Source organism: Papilio machaon, chromosome 7 (genome assembly GCF_912999745.1).
Source record: "Papilio machaon chromosome 7, ilPapMach1.1, whole genome shotgun sequence".
NCBI classification, from domain to species: Eukaryota; Metazoa; Arthropoda; class Insecta; order Lepidoptera; family Papilionidae; genus Papilio; species Papilio machaon.
Genome location: NC_059992.1, coordinates 7,837,600 through 7,864,008, shown reverse-complemented (window position 1 = coordinate 7,864,008; position 26,409 = coordinate 7,837,600). Strand labels below are relative to the sequence as shown.

Below are 26,409 nucleotides of genomic sequence, written 5' to 3'. Positions count from 1 at the left end.
CTTACATTGTCTTTATTATTCTTAACTTAACTCTCTATTTGATTACTATCTATTGTTTACTAGCTTTTACCTATAGCTATATATATTGAATAAGATATTATTGAGGCGATTGATTAACTGACGTGTTTTAGACACGTTAAAAGGATTGATGAAAAGAGATTATCAAAGAAAATGATCGAAAGATTCGTCGTAAATGAATTATCATGGTGCTATTTCAGTATTCATTACTGTCTACCTTTCAGGCTGCAACTTATGCCAAGAAAATCTATCAGCAACATGGCTTTGACAGTTGGTATGTCTGAGAGACCAAATGTTAAAGGAAAACTTCTGTTCGACACAAGCCCCTGCAACATATACACGCATCTAAAAAGTCCAAGCAACACGTATTCATCTATACCTAATTTGTATATAGTTACTGTAATAAAATCTTTTGTATTGTCTCTGTTTATCTCAAAAATAGATTAAATTTATGATAAAAAGCATTTTTTTTAAATTAGTTCAAAAATTTAAAAAACAAAAGATATTAAATGGTAGTGCCCGCCTTCGTCCGCGTGAAATACTGTCTTCAGATAGCATTTTTTATTGACTTAGACTATGTATTTTAAATTAAATAAAAAAATATTACCGCAAAATAAATTAAACTTACAAAATATTTACATAAACCTTACATATGCCCATACAAACTTTCATCCCCTACCACCTATTTTGTTATTTTACACCCTTGAGTGTTAAACTTTTACGGACTTTAAATGTCTTATTTTTATCATTTTAAGAGCCTAAAAAGTAACTTTTAACCCTTTACAAGTCTTTTTCGCGTAAAAAAGTAGCCTATGTCCTTTCTCAGGCTGTAGACTATCTGTATTTTGTATTACGTTAGTATATAAATAGTATATAAGTACCACTATGTTCGATAACTTTTTACCATCTTGTAGGTAGAGACATGATTCGATTGATCAGATATTTTTGCTGCTGGCGACTACCACTGTTAAAAAAACCCACTAAAGGCCCAAATAAATGTCATTGAATTATTTCTGGTTAATCCTCATCTATCCGAATGCTAGCTTTTGTCCGCAGCTTTGTCTGCGCGTAATTAAAAAAAACTGAACTAGTAGCATCTTTCCGAGCAGTGTTCGAAGTGTATACCAAATTTCATCCAAATCTATGCAGCAATTCTTAAGAATACCTTCTAACAAACATCCATCTAAACTTTCGTATTATAAAATGTTAGAAATATTAGAAGGCGGTAGGATTGAACGATTATTATCTTAATTTCCCAATAATAGTACCAAGAAATCGTTTACTTATTAACAAAAGAAGTTTTATTAATCATCGCTGATCAGATTTCAACACAAAATTATAACAAAGTCTTCTTTACAAATAAGTAGTTGTTTTGTAATTTGAATTTCTTGACATACAGATAATTTTGTAGTCTCTTCAGTATTTATAAAATGTTTGTCGTTATACAGGATGTTCGGAAAAGATGAGAACGAAAAAAGATTTTACTTTTTTTTCAAATATCTCGTAAACCATTTAATAGATTTTATTCATATATAAAATATGATTTTCATTGAATGGTATTGCATCTAATTAACCTTTTTGTAGAATAAACCTATGTCAAATTCTAGTACTGTCCGTCTAGGGCCATACCCTAGAAGTGATAAGGGCCAATTATAAATGAATACTAATAAAGATTTTCCGAACATCCTGTACAATGTTGTTTTGTAACTTGACTTTCTTGACATCTAGATAATTAGGTACTTATTTTAGTATTTATAAGTGTTGATTTCTTATCTGTGTTATTCGTTTACAGGACATCAATCAGTTCAGACAATAGTCTTAACTAAACCTAACAATAAAACTAACCAAATATTTAATATGAAACTGGCTATTGTACTCTTTGCTCTAGCTGTATTCAGCCTAAGCAAAGGCAAACACCTGACGAGATGCAAACAAGAAATAGTAGGTGGCCTCGCGGACAGCTGTAAGTGCATAATTTATTTCAACAAGGGAGATTTTATGGGGAAAGGATTGGAATAAGATGCCGGCGCTAGTGTTACCGTCCAGCTATAACGTGAGAGCCTTCAAGATTAGGGTGAAGAGGCCAGTGCGTACCATCCTACGACCACTTCATTACTTTACCATTAGGTGGGTTTGTGGTATAGCACTGGTTTATTAAAAAAAAAATGTGATCGCGGCATTTTACTTTCGTAAGATGGATCCGCAGATACCATACTCAGACATTTCTTATCTTTAACACCTCAATTTCATTTAATGCCAGTTAATTTGAAGTACTTTAATTTCCTTGATCAAACTGACGTATTATTATTTTGCCACTTGTACATTAGTTGCAATTTGAAGACTTATAAGTTCACTTAATTAATTGTACCAAACATTTGCAGGGGATTGTTATGTTGAAAGTGAGAGCTCCCAGCGCATTGGTGACACCATCCAACCCAGCAGCGACGATTTGCGGGGCTACGGCCACATAGATATGACAAACAAGTTTTTGTGCACTATTACTAACGCCGCAAACGGCAAGAATTGTAATGTGTATTATTTATTTAAGCGGTCAAATGAGCGTCAGATAGCCTAATGTTGAGTGATCCGACGCCCATGATCCATCCATTACACCAAAGGAAGGTTAGTATTACATTATCTTTGTTATCCTTAGCTTAATTTCCATTTGACGTAGAACCGATCTTATGATGTTTTTTCAGAACTTATAACGGACGAAATTACGAAGATTGCAGCTGGTTAAAAAGGTGTATTGTAGGCATGGCTTCGACGGTTGATATAGCTAAAAGGACAAACGCCAAGAAAAGTCTCTGCCCGTCGTAAGCTGCAACAAATAAATTCACAGTTCAAAAAAAGTTAAAAAAACATGTATTAAATTATTATTACTATATGTATGTGTATAAATAAAATATTTTGTGTTATCTTCGTTTGTTTTTTAAATAGATTTTTTTTAATGATAGATAGCTCTTTTGTCCAAATTGAGTTTGAATGTAGAAAAATAACAAATGACAGGAGCTAACATAAGATGAAAATCAATGAACGCATAAAATCAAAAGGAAAGTAATCTATTTCTATGATTTTTGTCATTAATAAACTTAAATTGGTAAAGATTATTAAATTTCGTACATTTTATTACTTAGTGGGTTATTTAAAGCTTGTCGTATCTCATATTCACTTTACATTTGTATATTTTTAATTGAATTTCATAACATAAACATGTTGATTTAGATTACATGTAATTCCATTACAAGCAACTTTTAGTACTCTCGGTTAATGATCTAAAGATGTCGGTGGCACTTTTAATAAGTACCTGATGAGACGAAAATTTTCAGTTCGTGTTTTACATACTTCTTGCTTAGTTTAAAATTAAATCTAATATATAAAATTCTCGTGTCACAGTTTTCGTCACCGTACTCCTCCGAAACGGCTTGACCGATTCTCATGAAATTTTGTGAGCATATTCAGTAGGTCTGAGAATCGGCCAACATCTATTTTTCATTTTTTTTTTAATTTTATTTTTTTTAATGCGCGCGGACGGAGTTGCGGGCGACAGCTAGTAATAAAAAAAAATTAACAACATTTTAAATCCAATTATTTAATATATATTCGTTAAAACATATTAAATATTTAATAATATACTATACAGAGATTATTCAAAGAACTCTTCGTATCTATTCCTTCCTCTCTCTTCTAGCACGAGCTGATATCAGGCAGAGTACCCTGGCATTTGTTCCTCCATCCATACCAAGCTCTGAAGCCGTGGCGTTTGAACACTTTCTTAGCGCATTTCGCCGCTTTCGTGATGTCATCAGTAATAAGATCTAAAAAATTTAATATATACATTATAAGTCTGAATATAATCTATTTTCTGAATGTCTTCGCCTGTCTGGTAATGGTAAGTTATTTGCTTTCTTGTTGATGCTATAAACAACGGTCTCCTATCATCAAGAGCTCGTTCCACATGCTCCTTTAAGCAATTTTTTAAATAATCGCTTAAAAATAAAGTTATTACTTATGTTTATATATTAAATTTTAATCAACAAGGATTTTATTCTTCAAAGCGATAGACGTAACTTTAAATAGTCAGCACAAGTCAGTACATAATGTAAACCAATCGAAGTCTTGCTAACAAAGATATTAAGCTAAAATTGACTATCTAACCGTGGGTTTTTAAGACCAAAATCTCTGTGTAAAACTTATCGTCATTCAGTATTTTTAAACGGAGATTTTAGTCTCAGAAACCTACTTAAGGTTCCTTTTGCATTACTCACCAGCGCAGGTGACGTTGCAGTCTTTACCAGGAGTGCTAGTATTGCTGCACCAATATTTATCGTTTATCTGAAACAGGCCGTAGTCCCGGGATCCGTTCTTGTTCACTTTGCCAATCTTGTGCGTACGTCCGGAACTCTCGTTTTCCACCAAACAGACCCCTGAAAAAATTATCGTTTTAAATATTGGATCACATAAGTCATCGGCACAACACAAATGATTAACATAAATAACCTACAGGTAAATAATAACAATTCATTCTTATTGCAATATTGTACATATTAACTTCAAATTTCATTCAATATTTTTACTGTTTTATCTGTGCAAATAAATAAAAAACTTTAAAACTGAATCCACTTACAATCTCTCATTTTATCTTCAGGGAACCCATGACTCCGTAACTGCTGAACCAACTCACATCTATTCAAGAGTTTAGCTTCGCATTGCAAGAATACAGCGAGAGACAGAAGAACTACTAAGAACTTCATATTGAATATAATATCGCGAATTTTATAGCAATAAAAACGTCTGTTTTTACAGAGAGATATAATTACTATGACGATTGTAGCATCTTTGCAGCTCTTAAATACATAATGCTCGGAAACGGGGAGTCCCAGTTATCAAACACCGTAAGGTTATAACATGTTGAACTCTTACTATGTTACAGTGCAAAATATTTGATTAATTTACATCTCTTTATCTATTTTAACACGCTCAATGCCACTAAGATTTACATATATTAAGTACACTTTGTGCAAAATGTATTATATATAATTGACATTACCCGAAGAATTGCAAACCTTAAGTGGCGATGGGCTGTTCACATTGCCCACAGAACGGACGGCCGATGGGGCAGAAAAGTCCTAGAATGGCGGACACGGATAGGTCGACGCAGCGTGGGTAGGCCTCCTGCAAGATGGATCGATGACCTGGTCAAGGTTGCGGGAGTACACTGGATGCGTACGGCACAGGACCGGGCATTGTGGCAATCTACGGGGGCGGCCTTCGTCCAGCAGTGAACGACCTCAGGCTGATGATGATGATGATATAAATGTATATTGTCCATATTTTACTAATAGTCTGTTTTCAAACAAAAAGCCTAAATTTATGTTAAAACGTGAACCATGAAATAATCGAATGGCAGACGTTATACCTACCTTATTTTGTGATACCTACATATTTTACAGTCTATCCATTTTTGAGTATAAGATAAAGTACTCCACAATATCTTCTATGAACTAACAAGTGAATCGCATACTGAGAAATAAGAATATATTCAAATATTTTAAATCGTAAAATGGATTGAAAACAAGGAAATAAATTGTTATTAAGTTAGCGTCCGTTGTTTTTGTTATCAACATCAGTTCATAGGCGCGGTGAGTCCCCGGTCCTGCTGCGGTTAACCTCATCGAAAGACGCTCTAAAAACTTCCAAGGTAAAAAACATTAAACATAAGACTGTTCTTTTGTTTTATAGTAACAGCGAAATCTATTGATGTTCGACATCAAATTAACGGAAATACGCATATTTTTTTTATTATCAACATAAGTGTGATAATATCATACGTGTGATATTTAATTTTAATGAAATCGTGGGTAATTTCAAAACATTAGTTATTGGGTACAGGATAAGTCCATGATAAGACCAGTCCTCATGTACGGCAGAGAAACGTGGACCATAACTCAAAAGAACGTGCATACCATTCAAGTTGCTGAAATGAAGATGTTGAGATGGATGTGCGGCGTAACCAGGCTCGATAAGATCCGCAACGAGTTCGTGCGAGGTAGCCTCGGTGTGCGCGATATCGCTGATAAGATGCAGGAGAGTAGGCTGCGATGGTATGGTCACATAAGGAGGAGGCCGCCGGACTACGTCGGTAATTTAGCACTACATCTTTCCCTTCCCGGCCGCAGATCCAGAGGCAGACCCAAAACTAGATGGAAAGATGTAGTGCTAAAAGACATAAGTGAGTGCCAAGTCTCAGATGAAGATGTCGAGGACAGGGCGAGGTGGAGGAAACTGATTGGAAAAGCCGACCCCACCACCATGTGGGATACGAGCTAGGCAGAGAGAGAAAGAGAGAGTTATTGGGTACAGGAAGATAAGTAATAAGTAGCCACCATTTAATTTAAGTTTCGTTTTCGGTAATTTCTCTTCCCCCATTAGAAAAATCAAAGAGCAATGGAGCCGACTTTTAAGTAGGGCAACACCGTGCCAGTAAAGAAAAACAGCTAGCTAGACGATTGTTAGTGACCATAGTCTTGTTCATTGGTTAAGTTATTAATGCCAATGTTTTCATTAATTTACTATAAAATATTAACCTTTTAAAAATATTTGAACTATTGTTAAATATTAAGTTTATGATCTTTGGCCATAGCTATAATATTTGTTAGAGAGTTGTCATGTTGTCAAAAAAATGTCAAAGTGGTTTGAAAGTTGAAAGCAACCAAAAGCAACAATCAAACAATAATCGTCATCGCATCAAGAGTGTCTTGACTTGAATCCATAGTACCGGGACCGAAGATACTCTCTTTCCAATAGCACAACACGGTTATTTTTCTAATTTGTTGTTTTGAATTTTAATGTAAAAACGGCACCAACAAAAAAATGAGAATAACAAACGTAAGACGTGGAAGGATTTTTCGCATAGCAGGGATTTGTGCGATATTACTAGTTTTGATTTATGCCTTGCAAAGTTGGTCTAGTGCAAACGTCGGCATTGATACAAGTGAATTTATCAACTCGGACGCTCAAAAAAGTTACTACAAATTCCATAGAAATGTGTATCCGGCACTAAACACTGGTAAGTTTTAATAACACTTTTTGTGCAATGTGGTAACGTTACAGTTATGTGGCCCAATAGCAATAAAGCCGACAACGTTTTTATTTGACAATATACACATGAGCATGAGAACCGGCTTTTAATAACAATTGTAAACATTCAAAGCAGTAAACTTTTACAAAATTTTTTTCGTTCTTTTTGAAATTGTATTCACCATTTATAAATTCCGAAATTAAGTACTTTATTTTTATGTAGCATACAAGAAACAGGAATGTGAAAGAATAAAATTTTACCCAATACCAAAACTTTCATATTTTACATAATAACTGTTGGTTCATTAGAATTTTTAATAATTGATTCCATAAGGTATAAACTATAAAATAAAATGTACCAAAAATAGACAAATACATGTTAATTTATACTTTTATTTTCTTCCAGAACTAGGTAACTTTGAGCCTAAGACTAGGAGATCAGTGAGTGGTCCTGGGGAAGAAGGGAAGCCATATCACATGTCTCAGGACAGGACAAATGACATCAGTGAGTCGGAGAGTGAATATGGAATGAATATTGCTGCATCAGATGATATTGCCATGAACAGGTAAGTTAATAATACTACAATATCTTTAAAAAATTGTACAGTCAAAAAATTAAATTAGTTTCCCACTTAGAATCAAAATATCTAACAGCAGTCACCACAAGAGCTTTAATTTTTCACATATGTATGTTGTTATGAAAAAATTTCAAGCAAAATTCAGTGTGTGAAATGGGTATGAAATAAAAATCTTTATACATCATCTATAGAAATTAAATCCTAAACTTTGTAAAAACTTATAGATTTGAAAAAAAATTAACATTCTGTGCTACTAATTCACTTGACAAGTTCATATTCATATGTAAAAATTGTTGTCACACTGAAATATGTTTAGTATGAAAGATTAGATGTTTTTTTTTACATAATTTGGGTTTGTTTCATCAAAATTTGTTTATCTTCGTCATTTAACCTTAGTTAGGGAATCTAAAATTAATTTTAGTGCACTTGTGAGGGTAATTAATAAGTACATTGTTAAAAAGTTAACTAATGAAAAGAATTAGTATTTAGTAATGTTTGCGGTACTTTTTATTGCACATTTTAACATTTGTAATGAAATTTTAATTAATTATCCCATGGTGATTACCACCAACCATTGCAAAATCACTCATGATTCAAAATTGGCTATCGTTATTGGCTTAAGTAAGAGGGCTTTTACATTAATTTATTTGATAAATATGTTATAACTAGCTGTCTTTCGAGACTCCGTCCGCACAGAAGTTTAAAAAAACCTTTAAAAGTAGCCCATGTGTTCATCCAGATTATGTTCCACATCTGTGCCAAATTTCATCTAGATCTGTTGAGATGTTCCGGAGATACCTTCAAACAAACATCCATCCATCTAAACTTTCGCATTTATAATATTAGTACATTATATATAGCTTTATATAGGCACAATCAAAAAACAGACAACGCAATTAACTGTTTGTTTTCTCCTAAAAAAATTGTAGGATACATATGTTATAAATATTATTTTATGCACTGTTTTCTCTGGGCAGCCTGAGCCCATAACCTGTTATTAATATTATTTTTATTGAAACACACCGTTTACTTTTGTTAAACATTTATTGTTACCACAGAGAAAAACCATAGTGCAATGACGCTACTCTTAATAGGGATGTACCCACTGACATTAATAGGGATGTACCCACTAACAACATATCTACAAAATTATCTGCACAAAGTTTATTGCACGAATTGAAATTAAAAGTTTGTAAGTTTGTCTGTCTATAAAAATACATATCTGGCTATAAAAACCGAAGAAATAATATTTTTTTATATATGGTTATAAAAATGTTGTGTTTTAGAGCAAAAATATGTAGTTCTCACAATTCTTCACTTATCACACTTTTACAGGATTATCACAGATTTAATTGTATTTTCGTGTTTTGTTTGTAATTTTTAATCAGTTTTGGGTATTTGCTTAACCATTCAAGATAACATTGATAATATTATCTTTTTACATCTGATTGTACATTATTCAACTATGCTAAACTATATGAACTTGGATTTATTTCAGTTTTATTTGACATAATTTTTTTGGAGTTTAAATTTTTTTTTTAGTACTACAAAACCTAATTGATGATTATTAATACTGAAGACTTCTATTGCAAGTTTCTGGCGGTCTGTTTACTCAAGTACACGCTTTTTTTAGTAAAAAAAAAAACAATAATAGTAATTGGATGAAAAACCTCAAATGTTATAGTAAAGATAAACGTTTAGACAATGAAGAGTTCTTTTAATGTTGAAGGTTTTTATAAGCAGATATTAATTTAATTAAAATATTATACGAACTTCGACTTACGATGTTGACTTCATAAAACTAGGTCAAATTTAGAAAGCTGGTAAACAAACCAGTATAAGTTGACCTAGGTTTTCTGTGAAAATATGTTGACTTTTAGAAGAGATTATTGAGTAAATACACAATAATCTGATCCAATATCTTAGAATGTACGTAAATTTAATTATTTTAAATGATTCGAGCGAAATTATTAGACAAAATGCTAACGCTGACTGTTTCGTTCCCTAATTTATTCTTAGCTTATATCATATTAAACCGTTTATAGAACATAATTTCATTAAAAACACCAAAAAAGACAAGAATCTTCAAGAAGAGAAGAATCTTACTTATAAATGCGAATGTTTAGATCAATGGATGGATGTTTGAAGGTATCTCCAGGCTCAACGGATCTCGATGAAATTTGGCATAGATATCGATCATAGTCTGAAGGAACACATAGGCTACTTATTAAGTTAATTTTTCTTTTTAATTCCGCGCGGACGGAGTCGTGTGCAACAGCTAGTAAGCTATAAGAATGATTATAAAACTAACAAATTTCAAAAAATAATAAAAAAATATATTGTCTATGTTATATGTAATTATTGTATTTGGGGAATTGAAAAAAAAAAATAGTGATCTATGTATTCCTCCAGCCTAATTAATATAAAATTAATTAGTAAGATTTAAATATGGTTTTATTTTTACGTAGATCTATTCCGGACACTCGGCTGGAGGAGTGTAAATACTGGCACTATCCCAAGGATCTGCCGACCACATCGGTCATCATCGTGTTCCACAACGAGGGTTTCTCCGTGCTGATGAGAACTGTACACTCCGTCATAGACCGCTCACCTCCTAATATACTACACGAAATTGTATTGGTAAGCTATATGTCCACAAAATAATAATAAGCATATCTAGATTTGTAGTGTGTATAAGGATCTATCTATCTTGAAACAGGATCTTTGATTGTTCGTGAATTTAAATTTTCTATTTTACTTCCTGTTAGGTATAGTTATAATATACATTCCTTAATCGATCACCGACCAAGTTATATCTTGATTTGTTATTATAGCTCTTTTCAAATATCTTTGCGAAATTCCCTTTTGAAGAAGAAACGCGAAACTGCGTAGCGACTCGCGCGACGTTAAGTGCCCTCGTGATATCTGAAATCTACAACTCTTTGAATAGGCAATTTCTTCCTTGCATTTAAATAAATATTAAATGTTGCTTTCATTACAGGTCGATGATTATTCAGATAAAGAAAATTTAAAAGACAATCTCGACCAGTATATAAAACGATGGAACGGTAAAGTGCGTTTGATTCGAAACACACAGAGGGAGGGTTTGATTCGAACTCGGTCTCGGGGGGCGCAGGAGGCGACCGGTGACGTCATAGTTTTCTTAGACGCTCACTGCGAGGTCAACGTAAACTGGTTACCGCCTCTACTAGCTCCTATATACAGAGACTATAGGATCATGACCGTACCAGTTATAGACGGAATCGATCACAGGACTTTCGAATACCGACCGGTATACCAACATGGTACAAATTACAGAGGCATATTCGAATGGGGAATGCTCTACAAAGAGAACGAAGTCCCCGAAAGGGAATCGAATCTCCACAAACATAAATCGGAACCGTACAAGAGTCCGACACACGCGGGTGGATTGTTCGCCATCAATAGAAGATATTTCCTTGAAATTGGAGCATATGATCCTGGTCTATTAGTATGGGGTGGTGAGAACTTTGAGTTGAGTTTTAAAATTTGGCAATGTGGCGGCAGTATCGAATGGGTGCCTTGTTCTCGAGTGGGACACGTGTACAGAGCGTTTATGCCGTACTCATTCGGAAGCCTCGCGAAGAATCGTAAAGGTTCTCTCATCACAATAAACTACAAGAGAGTAATAGAAACATGGTTTGACGAGGAACATAAAGAGTACTTCTACACTAGAGAACCTATGGCTAGGTTTTTGGATATGGGCGATATTAGTGACCAACTAGCGTTAAAAGAGAGATTGAAATGCAAAAGTTTCAGCTGGTTCATGGAGAATGTGGCCTACGATGTGTACGATAAGTTCCCGAAGCTGCCCAAGAATGTGCACTGGGGAATGGTGAAGAATAAAGCTGCTGGTGTCTGTCTCGATACTATGGGGAAAGCGGCCCCTGCTTATATAGGTGAGTTAAAATATTTGATCAATTAGTGTACATTTCTCACACAAAGGAACATATAGTGACCACTTAACGTCTCTGAATGCATCATTAAGATAATTTAGCTCTTTAAAAGTGAATTCCTGGTTACGTCTAATGAATGTATTTGTTAGGTACATCGACATGCCACGGTGCGGGCAACAACCAGCTGTTCCGACTGAACGAGGCGGGACAGCTGGGTGTGGGGGAGCGCTGTGTCGAGGCCGACAGTGACAGCCTCAAGCAGGCCATCTGCAGGCTCGGCACCGTCGACGGACCCTGGAGGTAAATACTATAACGAAATCAGGACTGTTCCATATAACATTTCAATATTTTGTGCGTAAAGTCGGTAAAAATACAATGCAAAGATTTATCAGCTTGGATATGAATACCAGCTTCAATCCACTGACAGTTTGCCACATTTATTACTTCTAATGTTATTAACATCATTATTTGCATAGAATATCTAAAACATGTTCCTTATTTACTTCAAATAATCAGAAATAATTAATGAAATAATTTGAATATAGCTATGATGAAGCACACAACCAGTTGGTACACCGGCTGCACAGCCACTGTCTGACGCTGCAGCCTCAGTCTCGCGCACTGGGCCTGGCGCCCTGCGACCCTCACAACACCTTCCAGCAGTGGACCATCGCACACAAGAAGCCCAACTGGTGAGTCACCACTACGGGGTCTATACCCCCCTACGTCTGCTAAGCCCCCCATCACCTTTTATATGGAATATTTGAATTTTGTAACGAATTTATTTTACTACTGTTGACACTATTACTCGCTTAGGTATCACGATTTTTTTTTCTTAATAGTTGATCAATAGATTTGCAAGTGTTACAAGGGGTATAGTAATAAGTTTAGACACTGCCTATATATGAATTATATCCATAAGGATCCAAAAGCAATATTAAATATCTTTAAACCGTCTAAATCTTCAGTTATTATAAACACTACAAAGATATTTTAAATTCTAGAAACTTCGATTACAACATATTTAGATGTAAGCCTTTACAATCCCTGACTGAGACGAAGCAAGACTTTGTTTTTCATTTCCCCGATACTTGCACTAATACATATCGATGGGTAGTTGGAATAATGTCGCAATGGATATTGCGACAGTCTTCGGGTTAAGTCAGTTTCGGTATCTACGGACCTAAATACACCTTATATATTTTTTTTACTTAATTCTGATGAAAAATGACAAAAATAGAAAAATCACTTTGTACATTAATTGTTTGTTCCTGGTAAACGTTTAGAAAAATATTACTGGAACAATACGGTTATGTTGAAAGTGAAATTTTTGTTTCAATTTTAGACCAGCAATTGTAATTACGGCTTTCTTCCAGGGAATAAAACATGTAAACATTAAACGCACTATACATTACTGTACCTACTTTGATGTTAACAGATTCGCACTAAACATTGCTGTACCTACTAAACTATCGTTGAGTCGTTACTCAATGGCAGCAAATATTAAATCACGCACAAGACTACCAAACTATAGTTATTTTATTTGTATTACTGAAGATAATAATCTACAATAATTATTTTACAATTTTATAGTCATCTGTTCATGATTCGAATTAATGTACCTGTGTCAAAATTTTTGTTTTCTGATATTTTACAAATGACATGTACTTAAATCATCATCATCATCAACCTGCCCTTATCCCTATGGAGGGTCGGCACAGTATGTACTACTCCTCCATACATCTCTATCAGACGTCATATCTGAATTTACCCCCTTCTTACGCATATCCTTTTTCACACAATCTATCCATACTTTCTTTGGTCTTCCTCTACCTTTATAGCCATCCACATTCAATCTCATTACTTTTTTGTTTATATGATTATCATCCCTCCGCATAACATGTCCAAACCACGCTAACCTTCTGCTCCTCAATTTCTCGATAACTGGCGCTACTTTCAAACTTCCTCTGATATGCACATTCTTAACTTTATCTTTTCTTGTCACACCACACATCCATCTTAGCATACGCATCTCAGCTACATGCAATCTTCTTTCATCCGAAACCTTGGTGGCCTAACATTCAGATCCGTACAATAAGACAGGTCTTACGATTGACTTGTAGATCTGTCCCTTAAGCTTGGGTGGCATTCTTGGATCACAAGTCACACCGGTGACCTGTCGCCATTTCATCCAACCTGCATTTATTCGGCTTTTCACATCCCGGTCAACACCACCATCGTATTGGACGAGTGAACCGAGGTACTTAAAATCGGAGCAGGTTGGTAGGTCAACACCATTTAAAGCGATTGGAGAAAAGCTGGTCGGACCACCAAAATCGCAGAACAAATGTTCAGTTTTGGTTCTGCTGATTTTAAGACCAGCTCTCTCCAATTTATCTCGCCATTTTTCCAACCTGCTCTGCACCTCGCATTCATCCTCCCCGACAAGCACGATGTCATCAGCATAAAGCATACACCAGGGTGCTTCCTCCTGTATGTCTGATGTTAGCGCATCCATTACCAGGAGGAAGAGATACGGACTTAAAGCCGAACCCTGGTGTAGGCCTACCGAGACACCAAACCTGTCACTATCGCCAACAGCGGACTGGATGTGTGTATTGGCTCGACAATACATAGCACGAATAAGTTGCAGGTATTTCCCAGGCACTCCTTTCACTTTCAAAGCCCACCACAAAACCTTCCTCGGAACCCTATCGTATGTTTTTTCGAGGTCTACAAACACCATGTGCAGGTTTTTATGCACACGCCTATATTTCTCGCAAAGTTGGCGAATAGCAAAAATGGCATCCGTAGTCCCCCGTCCTGGTGTAAACCCAAATTGGTTCCGAGTTACCTCACTCTCCTCTCTTATTCTTCCGTCCACCACTCTCTCCCAAGCTTTCATACTGTGTGACATGAGCTTTATTCCTCTATAGTTGTTACAGATTTGTACATAACCCTTGTTTTTAAAAATTGGCACCAGCGAACTCCTACACCACTCATCTGGAATCACCTCTTCCTGTAACAACTTGTTGAAGAATAGAGTCAGCCACACCAATCCGTCCGCCTTTAGGAGCTTCCATACCTCCACTGGTATTCCATCCGGCCCAACTGCTTTTCCGTTCTTCATACCTTGCACCGCTTTTTTTACTTCATCCACGCTAATCTCTTTCACCATACCAATATTAACCGGCACTTTTTCCAACACTCCACTCCAAATATTCTCTTCGTTCATCAATTTTTCAAAATAATCCTTCCAACGCTGTTTAATATCATTATCATCCGCCAATACATTTCCTTCATCGTCTTTAATACACTTGATGTGGTTTACATCTCTTGCATTCCTTTCTCTCTCTCTTGCTATACGGAACAGGCGTTTTTGTCCCGGCGGGCTGTTCAGGGATTCATATAATTTATCTTGTGCCTGTGCCTTAGCAGTTGCGATGGCTTTCTTAGTAAATGACATATACTTAAATGTCGCTGATAATATATATTTATTAACACCGAAATACGAGTAAAACATAATGGTGACATTTTAGAGAAATTTACACGTTTAGACGTTGTTTCTACGTATTCTACAGCTGAATATGCAACTCTTCCTGAATTACAAGGAGCTTACAACGAACCGGTTCCTGTGTCGAAAGCTCTGTACTCTGATCTACTGAGTCTTTGTAACAGTCATGATATTCCACAATATTATCACGATTTCTATAAATCTTTGGCATGTGGAACCCACGAAGCTGCTGAGGTACAGGATCCGCTACAGGAGTCAAGTCTTTAGACGTGATTTTGCTTTAAATATTTTGGTACCCAATTTTTTTATTATGTTAAGATAATACGAATGTTGGTTTAGATGAGTTTATTTCCTACAGTTCCTAATAAACTAGTCTTAGTTTATTATAATTAGAGTAGGTACATTTTATAAAATAATTTAATTTAAATAGCACAAGTTTTAAAGTTAAAGCATAAGTACCTTTTTTATTAGGAATTCTTAATTTTCATGGATAATATAAGTAAAAAGTCTTATAAAGTCACGAATTTGTCATTTTAATTATGCTACTTTGATTCAATAAAAGATTGTTTAATAATAACATAATGCTCTTTTTTCTACCACTTTAAATGATCCATTCTTATATTTCTAGTAAAAAAATAATAATAATAAAAGCACTGTCAATAAAAATAAGATATTCACGCAAATATAAAAGATTAAAAAAAACATACAACGACGAATATACAGTAAAATATGAATACCGTCCACAAAACGCTCATCAAGTTCAAGGAATAAGAACACAAACTATGGTTACTGTATCCATCGTGTATCCTATAATACACTGAAAAAAGCTGTAACATATTATTACTGTATCAACATTCATTTTTTTTTTCGTGGAACAAAGCTGTAAGTGACTATTATGGGAACAACCTTTCGACATAAATAGTAGCAATATGATCTTTACCGATTTTTTCCTATTTGGATAAAATATACAATCTTGTAACTGCAACAGTACTTTAGGCAAAAAATAACGAACAAGGTGACATATAATTTATTTTAAGATATTCAGTGGTTTTATAGTTATTCCATAATTTCATTAAATATTTTTTCCTGAACATTTTCATTTTTACGATTGCGGCTTTATTCCCGGTACCCATCGATATTATTGTCTTTGTTTTATCTGAGATAATAAAAATGAATGGCAATATTAATATCACTGCAGTGGTGTTCGAGGTTTTTTTTTAAATAAAAACCATTCTGCCTTACTTTTAAATCGTATTATATTTCGTTTATATTAATTAGATATTTATTATTTACTATGTCAATACATTTAAGTACTTAATTGATAATTTTATTCTACTATATTTGTTTTCCTATTTTTATTAACTATTTCTTATCTGTACTTGTGTCAAATTCAAAGAGAAAAATCAAAAACAATTAATATTTTTTAACATGTTTAAAAAAATATAAGGATGGAAAGATAGAAAGTGATATTGTTTGGTTTAATTTATTAAAATATAAGTATTACTTGCTCAAAACGACTTTAATACAAAAAATTTGCTTGGTGGTTACTGTCTTAAAGGCGGGTTTTCATGGTTCGTGTTTACAGATTCGAACCGCTCTACGATACGAGAACGACCTGTCACATTTAAAACCATATAAAACAATAAAACAAAAAAAAATGGGCATAGATAATATTATGTAAGTTTATTGTATTTTATTTTTAAGTTACATCTAACATTATGACAAATTTAAAATCAAGAATGTAGAATGTTAACTAAATATCTGTACACGTCCCATCTAAAAAAAATGTTCCTTCAAGTATCTAGCTTGGTGGGAAAATTAAAAATCAAACAGCTTAATCGTGGTAAGAATCTCGTTTCTTACGAACAGTATATAAATTAAAAATAAATGCATTTATGCACGTAAATTTCGAATAGAATCGAAACGATTTATAATTAATTAAAAAAAATAGCAGTTTTTAACTAAAAACTGCTATTTTTAACTGTGGTTTTCAACCGTTTTGACATTTGAATGACACATTGTTTTTTAGCCGACTTCAAAAAGAAGGAGGTTATCAATTCGACTGTATTTTTTTTTATGTGTGTTACTGCGAATCGCCGCCCCTGGTGGTCCGATTTTGATAAAAATTATTTTAATCGAAAGGAAGTGCTTGCAGATGGGTCCCATTTTTTTTTTTTTAATTATTTATTAAGGCTGGATCGGTGTCTTTTAGCCTGTCTTGAAATTATGACACATTGATTGTTGTCCCTGCTTTATCAAAGACTATATGATGGATGACATTATGTCAATACAAATGTCACTGTAATCGGAATCCACACTAAGGTCTAATTTGTAGTAGAATAGTCAAACAAGGATATCAGGCCTGGTGAGAGAGGCGCTGTTATCGCAGTTAGTTCTGGCAAAATATATATAATCTGCAGTATGAAAATTGACATTGACAGGAGGGCGCTAGTGAGCTTTCAAAATATAGTTTGATTTATTCCCATCGGGTCAGATATCCTTTTCGGTCTATAAAGGCCTATAATTTTATTGACTGCTATGAAACACAATATACATCACAAATATTCTGAAATTACTATCATATTTATTTTATAATCAATTTTTTTTAATATTATATAAATGTCAGAAAAAAAACTATTCTAACTTTTATTTCTGAATGAAATTTTAATGAGATTATTTTCATGTATATATAATATTATATGTTTGTACTTAATTGTATTTACATTCCTATACGAGGTTTAATCCCCGAATCTCTTAAAATAACAACGCGCCCGTAGTTGAAAAAAAAAATACAATTGCATTTAAAAATGTGGTCATTTAAAAAAAAATGTTTAATAGTTTTTTTTTTTAATTAAATTCCTATATTTGTACTAATCGTTCAATATGAAATCATTTTATATTTAATTTCATCTCATGAACCATCAAGCATAAGACTGATGTCTTGAAAAATGGCGGGAAGTGCGTTAAACAATAATTATACAAGTAAATATTTAAGAATATTAGGACATGCTTTTATTATGCGGAAATAAATGAAATCGTATTTTATTTACTCCGTTTATGTAATTTAATTGTAAATTTACACAATTTCTTTCTTTGTAAATTTTCTGTGATGTCTTTTTATATATGTAATTCGATAATTAAAGTAAATAAATAAATATTTATTGTTAAATATGTGATTATTAATCCTTGACTAATTCCCTGTCCCTGAATGAAATGTTAATCAGTCATTCCTACAATTACCTTTTTTATTCCGTAGAATCCGTAATTCCGTAGCAAGAACTTTTGTAAATTGGGACAAGCCGTCTGATTAAAAATATTAAGAGATTGCTAAATTGTCTAAATACATTGGTGTCATATTTAATGTTTATGATTTTTTAATTCTAATCCACGTCCCCTTCCCACCCTTTATAAGTGATGGGAAGGGTAAGTGCATTTGGCAGAGGAGGGAACGCATAGGAAGGGGAAATAGTGTTATCTGTGCGTCCCTTCCTTCCTAAATTAAAGGTACGCACCGCAATTGCATCCATTAGCAGCAGTCGTTTCGCTGTTTCGGCGAATTCAGAGAACCTGACATGGCTTCCTTGTTTGTCATTTTAGAATATGAAAAAAAAAACCTTGGCAATAAATGTACTCAAACATTTTGTCAATCCATTTATTGTTATATAAATATTTGTAAATTTAATAAATGTAACTAAGCTACTACATTTTTATGTGATACAGAAGTTAAAAAAAAATGTCTTTATTGTTAAATTACTGGGTGCCATAAAAATTGACAGCATGACCTTTTTTATGTTATTACTTTTTTATAACTAAGTTATAATTCAAATCTTGTCATACAACTAGGTTATTTTAACCAATTTTAGATAGAAATGCAATTAAACTATAAAGCAATTATACATAAAAGGCCTATTTAAAAACACAAAAATTTATTTGATCACAATTTAAATTATATAGCAAAAAAAAAAAACAAAAAAAAATGATAAAACTGTAATAGTAAAATTTACTACTGTTTGTTGTAAAACTTGTCTTTTTTCAGATATATTTAGGTGAACAATTCTAAAGTTTGAGGTTAATTTATGTTCGTAAAGAGCAAAAGAAATGAAAACTTTCAAGCACCAGTTAGTAGGAGTTATATCTTTAATTAATGCACTATAACCACTTACAAATTTGAGTAAATTATTTTATTGAAGTTAGTTTGTTTTGTACACATTATGATGGAATTTTGGACCACCAGTCATTCCAATCATTTACACGACTCTTCACATCCAGAACCGACCAATTTGGTGATGGTACATCGGGTGCAAGCCAGTTAAAGTCATCCAAATTGTCCCAATTATTACTATTTTTATCTAACGATGACATATTGAAGTGCTTCTCTAAATCTTCGTATTGTAAATTATATGGGGCTGTTCTGATTTCCATACAATCTTCGACAATACCTTTGCTTGTTACATGAAGATAAATATCACACTTGGTAGAAGTATGCATACGTAACTGTTGACATGCTGTCACTATTTTACAATTTGTACACTTCTCTATAAACACAGAAGAAGTAACGGGTCCTGAGAGAACAATGCAATTGTCCAAATTTGTCAAGTGCAACGTACCCATGACACCTTTCAGACCGATTGTACAGTTTTTTAAATTTCTCATCGTCACATCTCTTTGAAATAACACATCATTATCCAGCAGCAGTATCTTTCCTTCTTTAGAATCGAAACCGAATAACTTATCATCCCATTTGTTGCTGTCAATCTTGTCAACACCATCCTGCTCATCCAAATTATGCTTCTGATTGTCTGATTTAGGAATTTTTTTTCTTGTGAAGCCAAATTTTTTCCGAGGGACATATTGATCTTCTAATTCGTAACATTTTGACTGTAAATTCTGTACAATGCCCAAGTATTTGCGCATATTGAACTCTTTGAGGAAGAATGATGATGTGACAACATATTTTTGTAATTCATTGACTTCTCTTTTGATGTTGTCAAAGTGTGCAGTTAATACTGAAGTTTCCAAAGTTGGTACTTGAGATAGCAACTGTTCTATATATTCGGATCTGATTTTAAATGCTCCAGAAAAGAAGTCTTCATTTTCATTCGAAGCGTCAACTTCCTCCCTTGCCTTATGTGCTTTTTGTAGTTTTTCTAATCGTTGTGCATCTCTCCTACTCAACCGCTCTAGTACAGAATTTCTATCACTCATTTCTTCAACAATTCTTCAATCTTCTTATTTAAATCGGAATCTTGTTTAGCTGCTTCTTTAAGTACTGCTACTGTGTCACGGGAGAATTTTCTAGTATCAGTGTGCTTGGAGCCCTCGTCAAACTAAAAGCAGAAAATAAAATAATTTAGGTTAGATTTGAGAAACAATTATGCTGATAAAGGTATGGGAGCAACAGTGAATTTTATATTTTATAGTTACAATATATAAGTTTTTAATAATGGATATGTTAATTTGGGAGTTTTATTACGTAAACATAACTCCTAATATGATCAAACTTGATGAATGAAAATAGAAGGAATTAAAGTACATTTCTAATATATGTCAAACACCACTTAAGGAAAAAAGGTATTTTTTGTTAGTCCTACATTAATTGTAGGTTTAACACAACCAAATTAAAGTTATTTACAACATTTAAAGGCCTGTAGATCTAGTACTACAAGTTACATAATCCAAACAGAATATTATCTATAGCTAAGCCCAAATCAGAGACCAAACACAACCAATGCAATATATTGAAATATAATGACCTTCTTAAGCAGATCATCATCAGGTTTGACCACATAGAAAAGTCCATAACCGATGGCTCCAAACGTGAATATCCAAAAACCGGATCTAATCGCAATACTCATCTCACCGAGTTAAATCTTGCCTTCGCTTGACCACACTTTTTGATCTAACTCACGAGTCTTGTGACCACCAATGTATTCCCCAAGACCGTAATATCCTTCCAAGATGAAGTTGTAATTTTTGTGCATATACAGACGGAAATCTGAAATACGAAATATTAGTTGATGGAAGTCAATAAATTATTCATCGTGATTATACGAACAGGATAGTAAGATTACTTGAATAGGATTGTTAAATAAATATATTATGTTTTAGTAAATTTTAGTTGGCTATCAACAATTACTGATTTTTTTTTGTTTTGTTATATACTTAACAGGAACGGCTGTTTTTCATTGTACCATTTAAATCTTTACTATCAAATTATTAAACTTACCTCTATCGGTATTTAACTTGAAGTATAAACCGTACGATATTGCAATTCCAATAGTTTCAGCAACAAATACAGTCCCAAGAGTATAGCTAAGGAATCTTTTGTAAGCCGGCTTCGGCTTTTTTGTAAGCATTATACGATTTTAAAGTCAAAATTATCTTTGTCCCTCGATCGACCGAAAAATTAAAGAAATTTAGAACAAGATGTCGCATGAGGTGACGTAAGAAACAGATAGCAAAAAGCGATACCTCGCATGTACAGACTACAAATAATTATCTATTTACTGAGAGAGAAAGAGGAGTAAAACACAAGGTAAAATAAAATTTATAACTAATTTTGTAAGTAAGTAATCATGATTAGAGATTTAAATTGTGTTTTAAAAACTAAATAAAAAATTAAAATATTAAGAAAACATTGTATTTTTTTAATTAATATTTTATGGGCTGGATACTAGCCCTTTTGGAAAAAACATTGTGATGACCCGGTGTTTCGTAAAATAAATATTTTCTATATGACAACATTTTAACTTTAGCCGCGCGCGGGTTTTTTTTTGCGGGCTTTGGCGAAGAAGGCGCGAATTTGAAAGTTTTTTTAAAATAATATTTAAAAATTATAAAAACTGTTTTAATTTAAGTTTTGTATATAATATTACCGTAAATAATAATAGTTCTATTCTAATGGTTCTCGAAAATTGATGTTGAGTTGAGGCATTGGCTTAGGTTAAAAAAATAAACTATTTTTAACCCGTTTTGCAGAAACTAGCATTATTTCTTGAAGGACTAGAATTGGACTGAATCAAGACACGGCCGTAGTCTGTAAATCTATTGGGGAGGAATAAAGAAAACTTTAAATTATTCGTTTTTAATTAAATTTTATTAATATTACTGGTACACCTATAAATTATAGTTAAGATGTGTATTAAGTTCTCGAGTATTAGTGTGATTTTTCCTTCCGAATTTATTCTTGAGCTGAAAATAACACATTTTTTTATTTGTTAAGTTATTAAACTTTAAATATTTTAAGAGCCAATACCTTCGTTTTCTTCCTCATCGCAACTGTCCGTACATGCTCGGAGCTCCGTCACTGAATACTTTTCAATGCAATCTTTAGGTATGCGTTTGCTAAGGGGTCCCTGAAAAAGCGTAGATATTATTATACTAAAAATATTAAAACAACAAAACGGCCTTATTTCTTGAGTTGTTGCCATTTTTAAAAATAATTCTTACAATAAGGTCCACTGGCTGGTTATTGACCATGTGGTGCCGGAATCTCATCTGGTAACCCTCGATCTGGTTGTCTATGCACTCCCCCTCGCACGACAGCCAATCGTCCCAGCCCGACATTGGACAATTGGGATCTGATTCTTCAGAAGCGATCTCCACGCTTGTTCTGAAACAATCAGTTTATTGTGGAAAAAACACTATTATACCATTTATCTTTATTTCTTATAGTTTTATACTACGTGTTTTTTTTATTAAACAGATAATTAAACAAAGTTACGTATTAATAATTCACTCACTCTCTATGTGTTGCAGGCGTAGATGAGTAAACTTTGTCTGTCTCCTCGACCTCTGTTGATGAAGGATTACAAAGCATAATTTTAAACAAAGACCTGAGTATAGGGGTCGATAAGAGTTACAATTGCAATGTTAGCCTTCTTTGATTAAGGGATAGAGGCGCGCCGCTCAAACTCTTTTCACTTACCTTCGGTGTTGGTGACTTCAGACGTAACCTCAAAAGTGACAGTGCGTGCGTATGTCCGTATAAGATCAAACTGCAGACGTGCGAATGGTCGAACCTCCTCCTTTGGCACGGAAGGATTGATCACCGCTGGAGAAATAGGCTGAGGCGGCATTGTCTCGTCGTTTGACGACTGAAAAAATCTAATGTTTTATACATCCTTAACCAGTTGAAAAATCAAAATCAGGACTTTGACCCAGCTTTGTCCTTATTGTTCGATATTTTTGTTTGTTGATTCCAAAAAATCATAAATCTTTAGTTCTTGTAAGCGCTGGCGAGTGGAGCATTGAGTTCGCTGATTACTTTTTTAAATATTTTTTATGTTGACGTGGGGTCGTGATTGGGGTGACTTACTTCAAATTTCTTCCCGCTATCCGTACCGGCATCCATAGGGTACAGGTTGAGGGTAAGATTGTTAGCCCAGGTACCGGTTCTGACGTCACACAATTCCATGTTGGAGACGCCGAGGAACCAATCGGGAGAGGGGATGAGCGCGGTGACCAGAGACACGAGGTGATGCTCGCGTGTCACGCGGAACATAGACGTCGTCATCATATTTGTCTTTGGTGGTGCCACCGCCTTAATTATCGTCCGGATATTGCGACCTAGCTAATGAAATAAAAAGATCTGTAAATCCAAAATGTTTGACATTTAAAATTACTATTTCATAGTACCGACTGCTTCTTACCTGCTTCATAATCTCAATCTCTAGCTGCGTGGTGTTGCCCTGCTCCGCCAGCCTCTTGAGGCCCTCACTGGCGTCGGAATTGTACTTGAACACGTTAAACTTGCTATTGTGCGAGGCGCCTACGACGTCACTGAATCTTGCTAAATCCTCGGACTCGGGAAACATCTTAGAATGCGTATTATATGACCACATACCTTCGAAAGTAAGCTGGAAAAATATGAATACATCATTTTTGAAAAGTTAATATGAAATGGCAGTTCACTTGTAATCATAATCTACGTACCAAATACCGTGCATCCTCCTGCGCGGTACAGTTATCGTTTTTAGTGGGCTGCATGTCGAGTACATTCCGCCTGTCTTCGCACACTCGCTTGGACAGCGGTCCGTCCTGGCGGTACCACACGTCACGCTTCACAGCCACCACTGCGTTAATCGTCACGCATTTGTTCTCTTTCTTTGGAGCCTTCCAGTAAGCCTAAAAAGGTTAGTAATCTTGCAAAATATGGATCAGAAATTGGACAATGAGCAGTTAAACTTAAAAACAAATGAAACTTCTCGTCTTCGGTATAAAAATGAGTTTTTTTTTTTAGGTACAAGAAAACCTTGACCTTAACCTACTTATACAATAAAGGAAGAGTTTAAATAGGAAAAAGAAAATACTCTCTAGTTTTCTCGAAATAAAGTGACGAAGAACTTAGATGAGATGAATCGTCTATCATCAGTTTTCTCCCGAGGCGAGCTCTTAAGTCTTGACTTTTTAAACCAATCCTTAACTAAGATTAGTCTGTGGTACCTCGACGGATGTCTTAGGCGTCAAGTCGGTCTGGACCACAGAGTTGTTGCACTTCTTGTTGGGCGTCGTTTCCGAATGGGGGGCGGGGAACACGAAGCCGGGGTCGAGATGCGCCGTCTTTTGTGGATTCTTGTCATGCGGCTTGATGTCGCCACGAGCCCAGATCGTGAACGCAATGAATGTTGATACGCCGTCCATCGCGGATAAGCGAACTGTGTAAAAATAGGCCAAGTTTATTTTGCCATACAAATCAAAGAAAGTGTAGATTTTTGTAACATTGCATATTAATATAAAAGATAACAGAAGACTGAAAATACTATGATTTCTCGTGAATTATAATTTTTCTGGCATTAAAAATTAATATGAATTTATACTATGTTGAGAGTATCGATGCCAAAAAAGATTTTGAACGTGGTTTGGAAAGGTCTTCACTGAAGCCTCCGAGTAGACTATCGCGAAAAAAGAACTAAATCTACATTTTCGCTACGTTTTGTATTACTTATGTTTAACTTCAATTCTGGTTCGCTTTCACGATAATGTGTCTTTGATGATTTTGTAAGTATAGCAGATTCAAATTCTTACTGGTATATTGTCGTGTAGGTATATATTTGTCATTGACTCCGATTATTTCTATTTTGAACCGGCTATCTGGCGGCAGTGGGTCCGTGTTGGTGCCCAAAGGTCGACGGTCGCACAAAATATCCTCGCACGTACATATTGTAAATATTGCTAATAATATGAGGACTTCCAACACGTGACCTAGAAGGACAATTGTTAATAAGATTATTAAACGTAATTAAACATCCCTCCAAATATATCCGGCTAACCGTAGATACAAAACATGTTGATTCACTTTTTTCAGAGATAATGAGAGATAGAAACATGTGGTTTTGCATGAATGTTTCTGCAGTCGAAACACACATTAAACTCGATAAATTGACAAATTGTTAAACGGTTCTAACAATGTAAAACTATATGTGCACTTTAACAATTGCTTGATAACTGAAATATGAAACTGTATGGAACATTGCAGGCCTTGTTAATCAAGTCGAAGGGTGCATTACAAGACATTTAATACCGGCAACTTGAATTGAGTACCTAAGTTAAGTATTAGCAATTGCTAGATCGTGTTAACAAAGTAATGAATCGAGATGTTTATAGGGCATAATCATTTACTGTTTAAAAAAGGGGCAAATGTTTTATGTATTTTGTTTTTAAGTTTCAGGATTGCAGTTATGGTTGCAGGGTTTAATCAGGACAGGGAAATTGTATTGAAGAATAAAAAATAAAGACCGAGAAACAAAGATATTTATGAACGTCTCCGTTTTATCTAAAAATAATGAACAGTAGATACCTACAGTCGCTTTCACCTTTTATTTGTAGTTATGGAGTTGGAGATAGCAGGAAAAAATAACTCCTATATTATTGTATTACTCAAAAATTATTTTTTACCACTGCACTAAATGATACTCACCCATTTATGTTATTTTCAATTCACAAACACGACAGTCCTTTGTCCTGAAGCGGGACACTCTGTCAGAATTAGACTACATCAACGTGATGGCGCCGGTTTATTAATTATGTTACATCACGTTAAATTCTGCCGCCTACACCTTTCAACGTAATTCTTTAACCATTAGGTTACTCAGTTTTACACTTACTGCTGCACCCAGAGTCATTTTTTACTTTTTTTCAAGTATAACAACAAGATTAACAGAACTTTCTCGCAAAATTATTTTTGTGGTTGATAAAAATTAGTTTTTAAGGAAGACCCTAAAATTATTATGGGAGGTCTTTTAAGGGACTTTGAGTGCGGCAGTAAGCATTAATACATGTTGCA

General features: G+C 34.2%; 6 protein-coding genes across 7 annotated transcripts; 2 read left to right on the top strand and 4 right to left on the bottom strand.

Annotated features, from left to right (window-relative positions):
* Nucleotides 1–3,660: 3,660 nt before the first annotated feature.
* On the bottom strand, nucleotides 3,661–4,832 carry LOC106719451 (lysozyme). The gene is made up of 3 exons (XM_014513794.2): nucleotides 4,646–4,832; nucleotides 4,287–4,445; nucleotides 3,661–3,836 (listed from the first exon to the last, which is right to left on the bottom strand). Exons 1-3 carry the CDS (start codon nucleotides 4,770–4,772, stop codon nucleotides 3,706–3,708), a joined length of 417 nt encoding a protein of 138 aa, XP_014369280.1. The 5' UTR covers nucleotides 4,773–4,832; the 3' UTR covers nucleotides 3,661–3,705.
* Nucleotides 4,833–5,878: 1,046 nt separating this feature from the next.
* Nucleotides 5,879–6,490, top strand: LOC123721150. The gene has a single exon (XM_045678765.1). The coding sequence runs from the start codon at nucleotides 5,920–5,922 to the stop codon at nucleotides 6,346–6,348; it is 429 nt and encodes a 142-aa protein (XP_045534721.1). The 5' UTR covers nucleotides 5,879–5,919; the 3' UTR covers nucleotides 6,349–6,490.
* Nucleotides 6,491–6,677: 187 nt separating this feature from the next.
* Nucleotides 6,678–16,756, top strand: LOC106719528 (N-acetylgalactosaminyltransferase 7). Of its 2 annotated transcripts, XM_014513885.2 has the most exons (7): nucleotides 6,678–7,087; nucleotides 7,505–7,664; nucleotides 10,145–10,316; nucleotides 10,678–11,614; nucleotides 11,761–11,911; nucleotides 12,157–12,303; nucleotides 16,711–16,756. In XM_014513885.2, coding segments are annotated over exons 1-7 (1,764 nt in total). In that variant the 5' UTR covers nucleotides 6,678–6,891; the 3' UTR covers nucleotides 16,712–16,756. The 2 variants fall into 2 exon arrangements, with proteins under 2 accessions (XP_014369371.1, XP_014369370.1); XM_014513884.2 differs by lacking the exon at nucleotides 16,711–16,756 and having other exon boundaries at nucleotides 12,157–12,408.
* Nucleotides 16,757–19,144: 2,388 nt separating this feature from the next.
* Nucleotides 19,145–20,980, bottom strand: LOC106719527 (tubulin-specific chaperone C). The gene is made up of 3 exons (XM_014513883.2): nucleotides 20,879–20,980; nucleotides 20,359–20,452; nucleotides 19,145–20,305 (listed from the first exon to the last, which is right to left on the bottom strand). Exons 1-3 carry the CDS (start codon nucleotides 20,978–20,980, stop codon nucleotides 19,335–19,337), a joined length of 1,167 nt encoding a protein of 388 aa, XP_014369369.2. The 3' UTR covers nucleotides 19,145–19,334.
* A 9-nt stretch (nucleotides 20,981–20,989) lies between these two features.
* On the bottom strand, nucleotides 20,990–21,563 carry LOC106719526 (protein CEBPZOS). The gene is made up of 2 exons (XM_014513882.2): nucleotides 21,352–21,563; nucleotides 20,990–21,120 (listed from the first exon to the last, which is right to left on the bottom strand). Exons 1-2 carry the CDS (start codon nucleotides 21,479–21,481, stop codon nucleotides 20,990–20,992), a joined length of 261 nt encoding a protein of 86 aa, XP_014369368.1. The 5' UTR covers nucleotides 21,482–21,563.
* A 646-nt stretch (nucleotides 21,564–22,209) lies between these two features.
* On the bottom strand, nucleotides 22,210–26,253 carry LOC106719525 (spondin-2-like). The gene is made up of 11 exons (XM_014513881.2): nucleotides 26,044–26,253; nucleotides 25,152–25,328; nucleotides 24,570–24,781; nucleotides 24,060–24,251; nucleotides 23,777–23,983; nucleotides 23,443–23,697; nucleotides 23,053–23,221; nucleotides 22,868–22,919; nucleotides 22,575–22,737; nucleotides 22,381–22,480; nucleotides 22,210–22,316 (listed from the first exon to the last, which is right to left on the bottom strand). Exons 1-11 carry the CDS (start codon nucleotides 26,045–26,047, stop codon nucleotides 22,306–22,308), a joined length of 1,542 nt encoding a protein of 513 aa, XP_014369367.2. The 5' UTR covers nucleotides 26,048–26,253; the 3' UTR covers nucleotides 22,210–22,305.
* Nucleotides 26,254–26,409: the final 156 nt, after the last annotated feature.

Coding starts and splice junctions, on each gene's coding strand:
- LOC106719451 (XM_014513794.2), bottom strand. CDS start 4,772: ATGAAGTTCTTAGTAGTTCTTCTGTCTCTCGCTGTATTCTTGCAATGC. Junction 4,446..4,645: donor TGAAGATAAAATGAGAGATT/GTAAGTGGATTC, acceptor TAATTTTTTCAG/GGGTCTGTTTGGTGGAAAAC. Junction 3,837..4,286: donor CTGCAACGTCACCTGCGCTG/GTGAGTAATGCA, acceptor TAAATTTTTTAG/ATCTTATTACTGATGACATC.
- LOC123721150 (XM_045678765.1), top strand. CDS start 5,920: ATGATAAGACCAGTCCTCATGTACGGCAGAGAAACGTGGACCATAACT.
- LOC106719528 (XM_014513884.2), top strand. CDS start 6,892: ATGAGAATAACAAACGTAAGACGTGGAAGGATTTTTCGCATAGCAGGG. Junction 7,665..10,144: donor GATGATATTGCCATGAACAG/GTAAGTTAATAA, acceptor ATTTTTACGTAG/ATCTATTCCGGACACTCGGC. Junction 11,912..12,156: donor ACCGTCGACGGACCCTGGAG/GTAAATACTATA, acceptor ATTTGAATATAG/CTATGATGAAGCACACAACC.
- LOC106719527 (XM_014513883.2), bottom strand. CDS start 20,980: ATGAGTATTGCGATTAGATCCGGTTTTTGGATATTCACGTTTGGAGCC. Junction 20,453..20,878: donor ATGATGATCTGCTTAAGAAG/GTCATTATATTT, acceptor TTCTGCTTTTAG/TTTGACGAGGGCTCCAAGCA. Junction 20,306..20,358: donor TAAACAAGATTCCGATTTAA/ATAAGAAGATTG, acceptor ATTCTGTACTAG/AGCGGTTGAGTAGGAGAGAT.
- LOC106719526 (XM_014513882.2), bottom strand. CDS start 21,481: ATGCTTACAAAAAAGCCGAAGCCGGCTTACAAAAGATTCCTTAGCTAT. Junction 21,121..21,351: donor CAAGTTAAATACCGATAGAG/GTAAGTTTAATA, acceptor TTCGTATTTCAG/ATTTCCGTCTGTATATGCAC.
- LOC106719525 (XM_014513881.2), bottom strand. Junction 22,920..23,052: donor TGAAGTCACCAACACCGAAG/GTAAGTGAAAAG, acceptor CTTCATCAACAG/AGGTCGAGGAGACAGACAAA. Junction 22,481..22,574: donor ACCAGCCAGTGGACCTTATT/GTAAGAATTATT, acceptor ACGCTTTTTCAG/GGACCCCTTAGCAAACGCAT.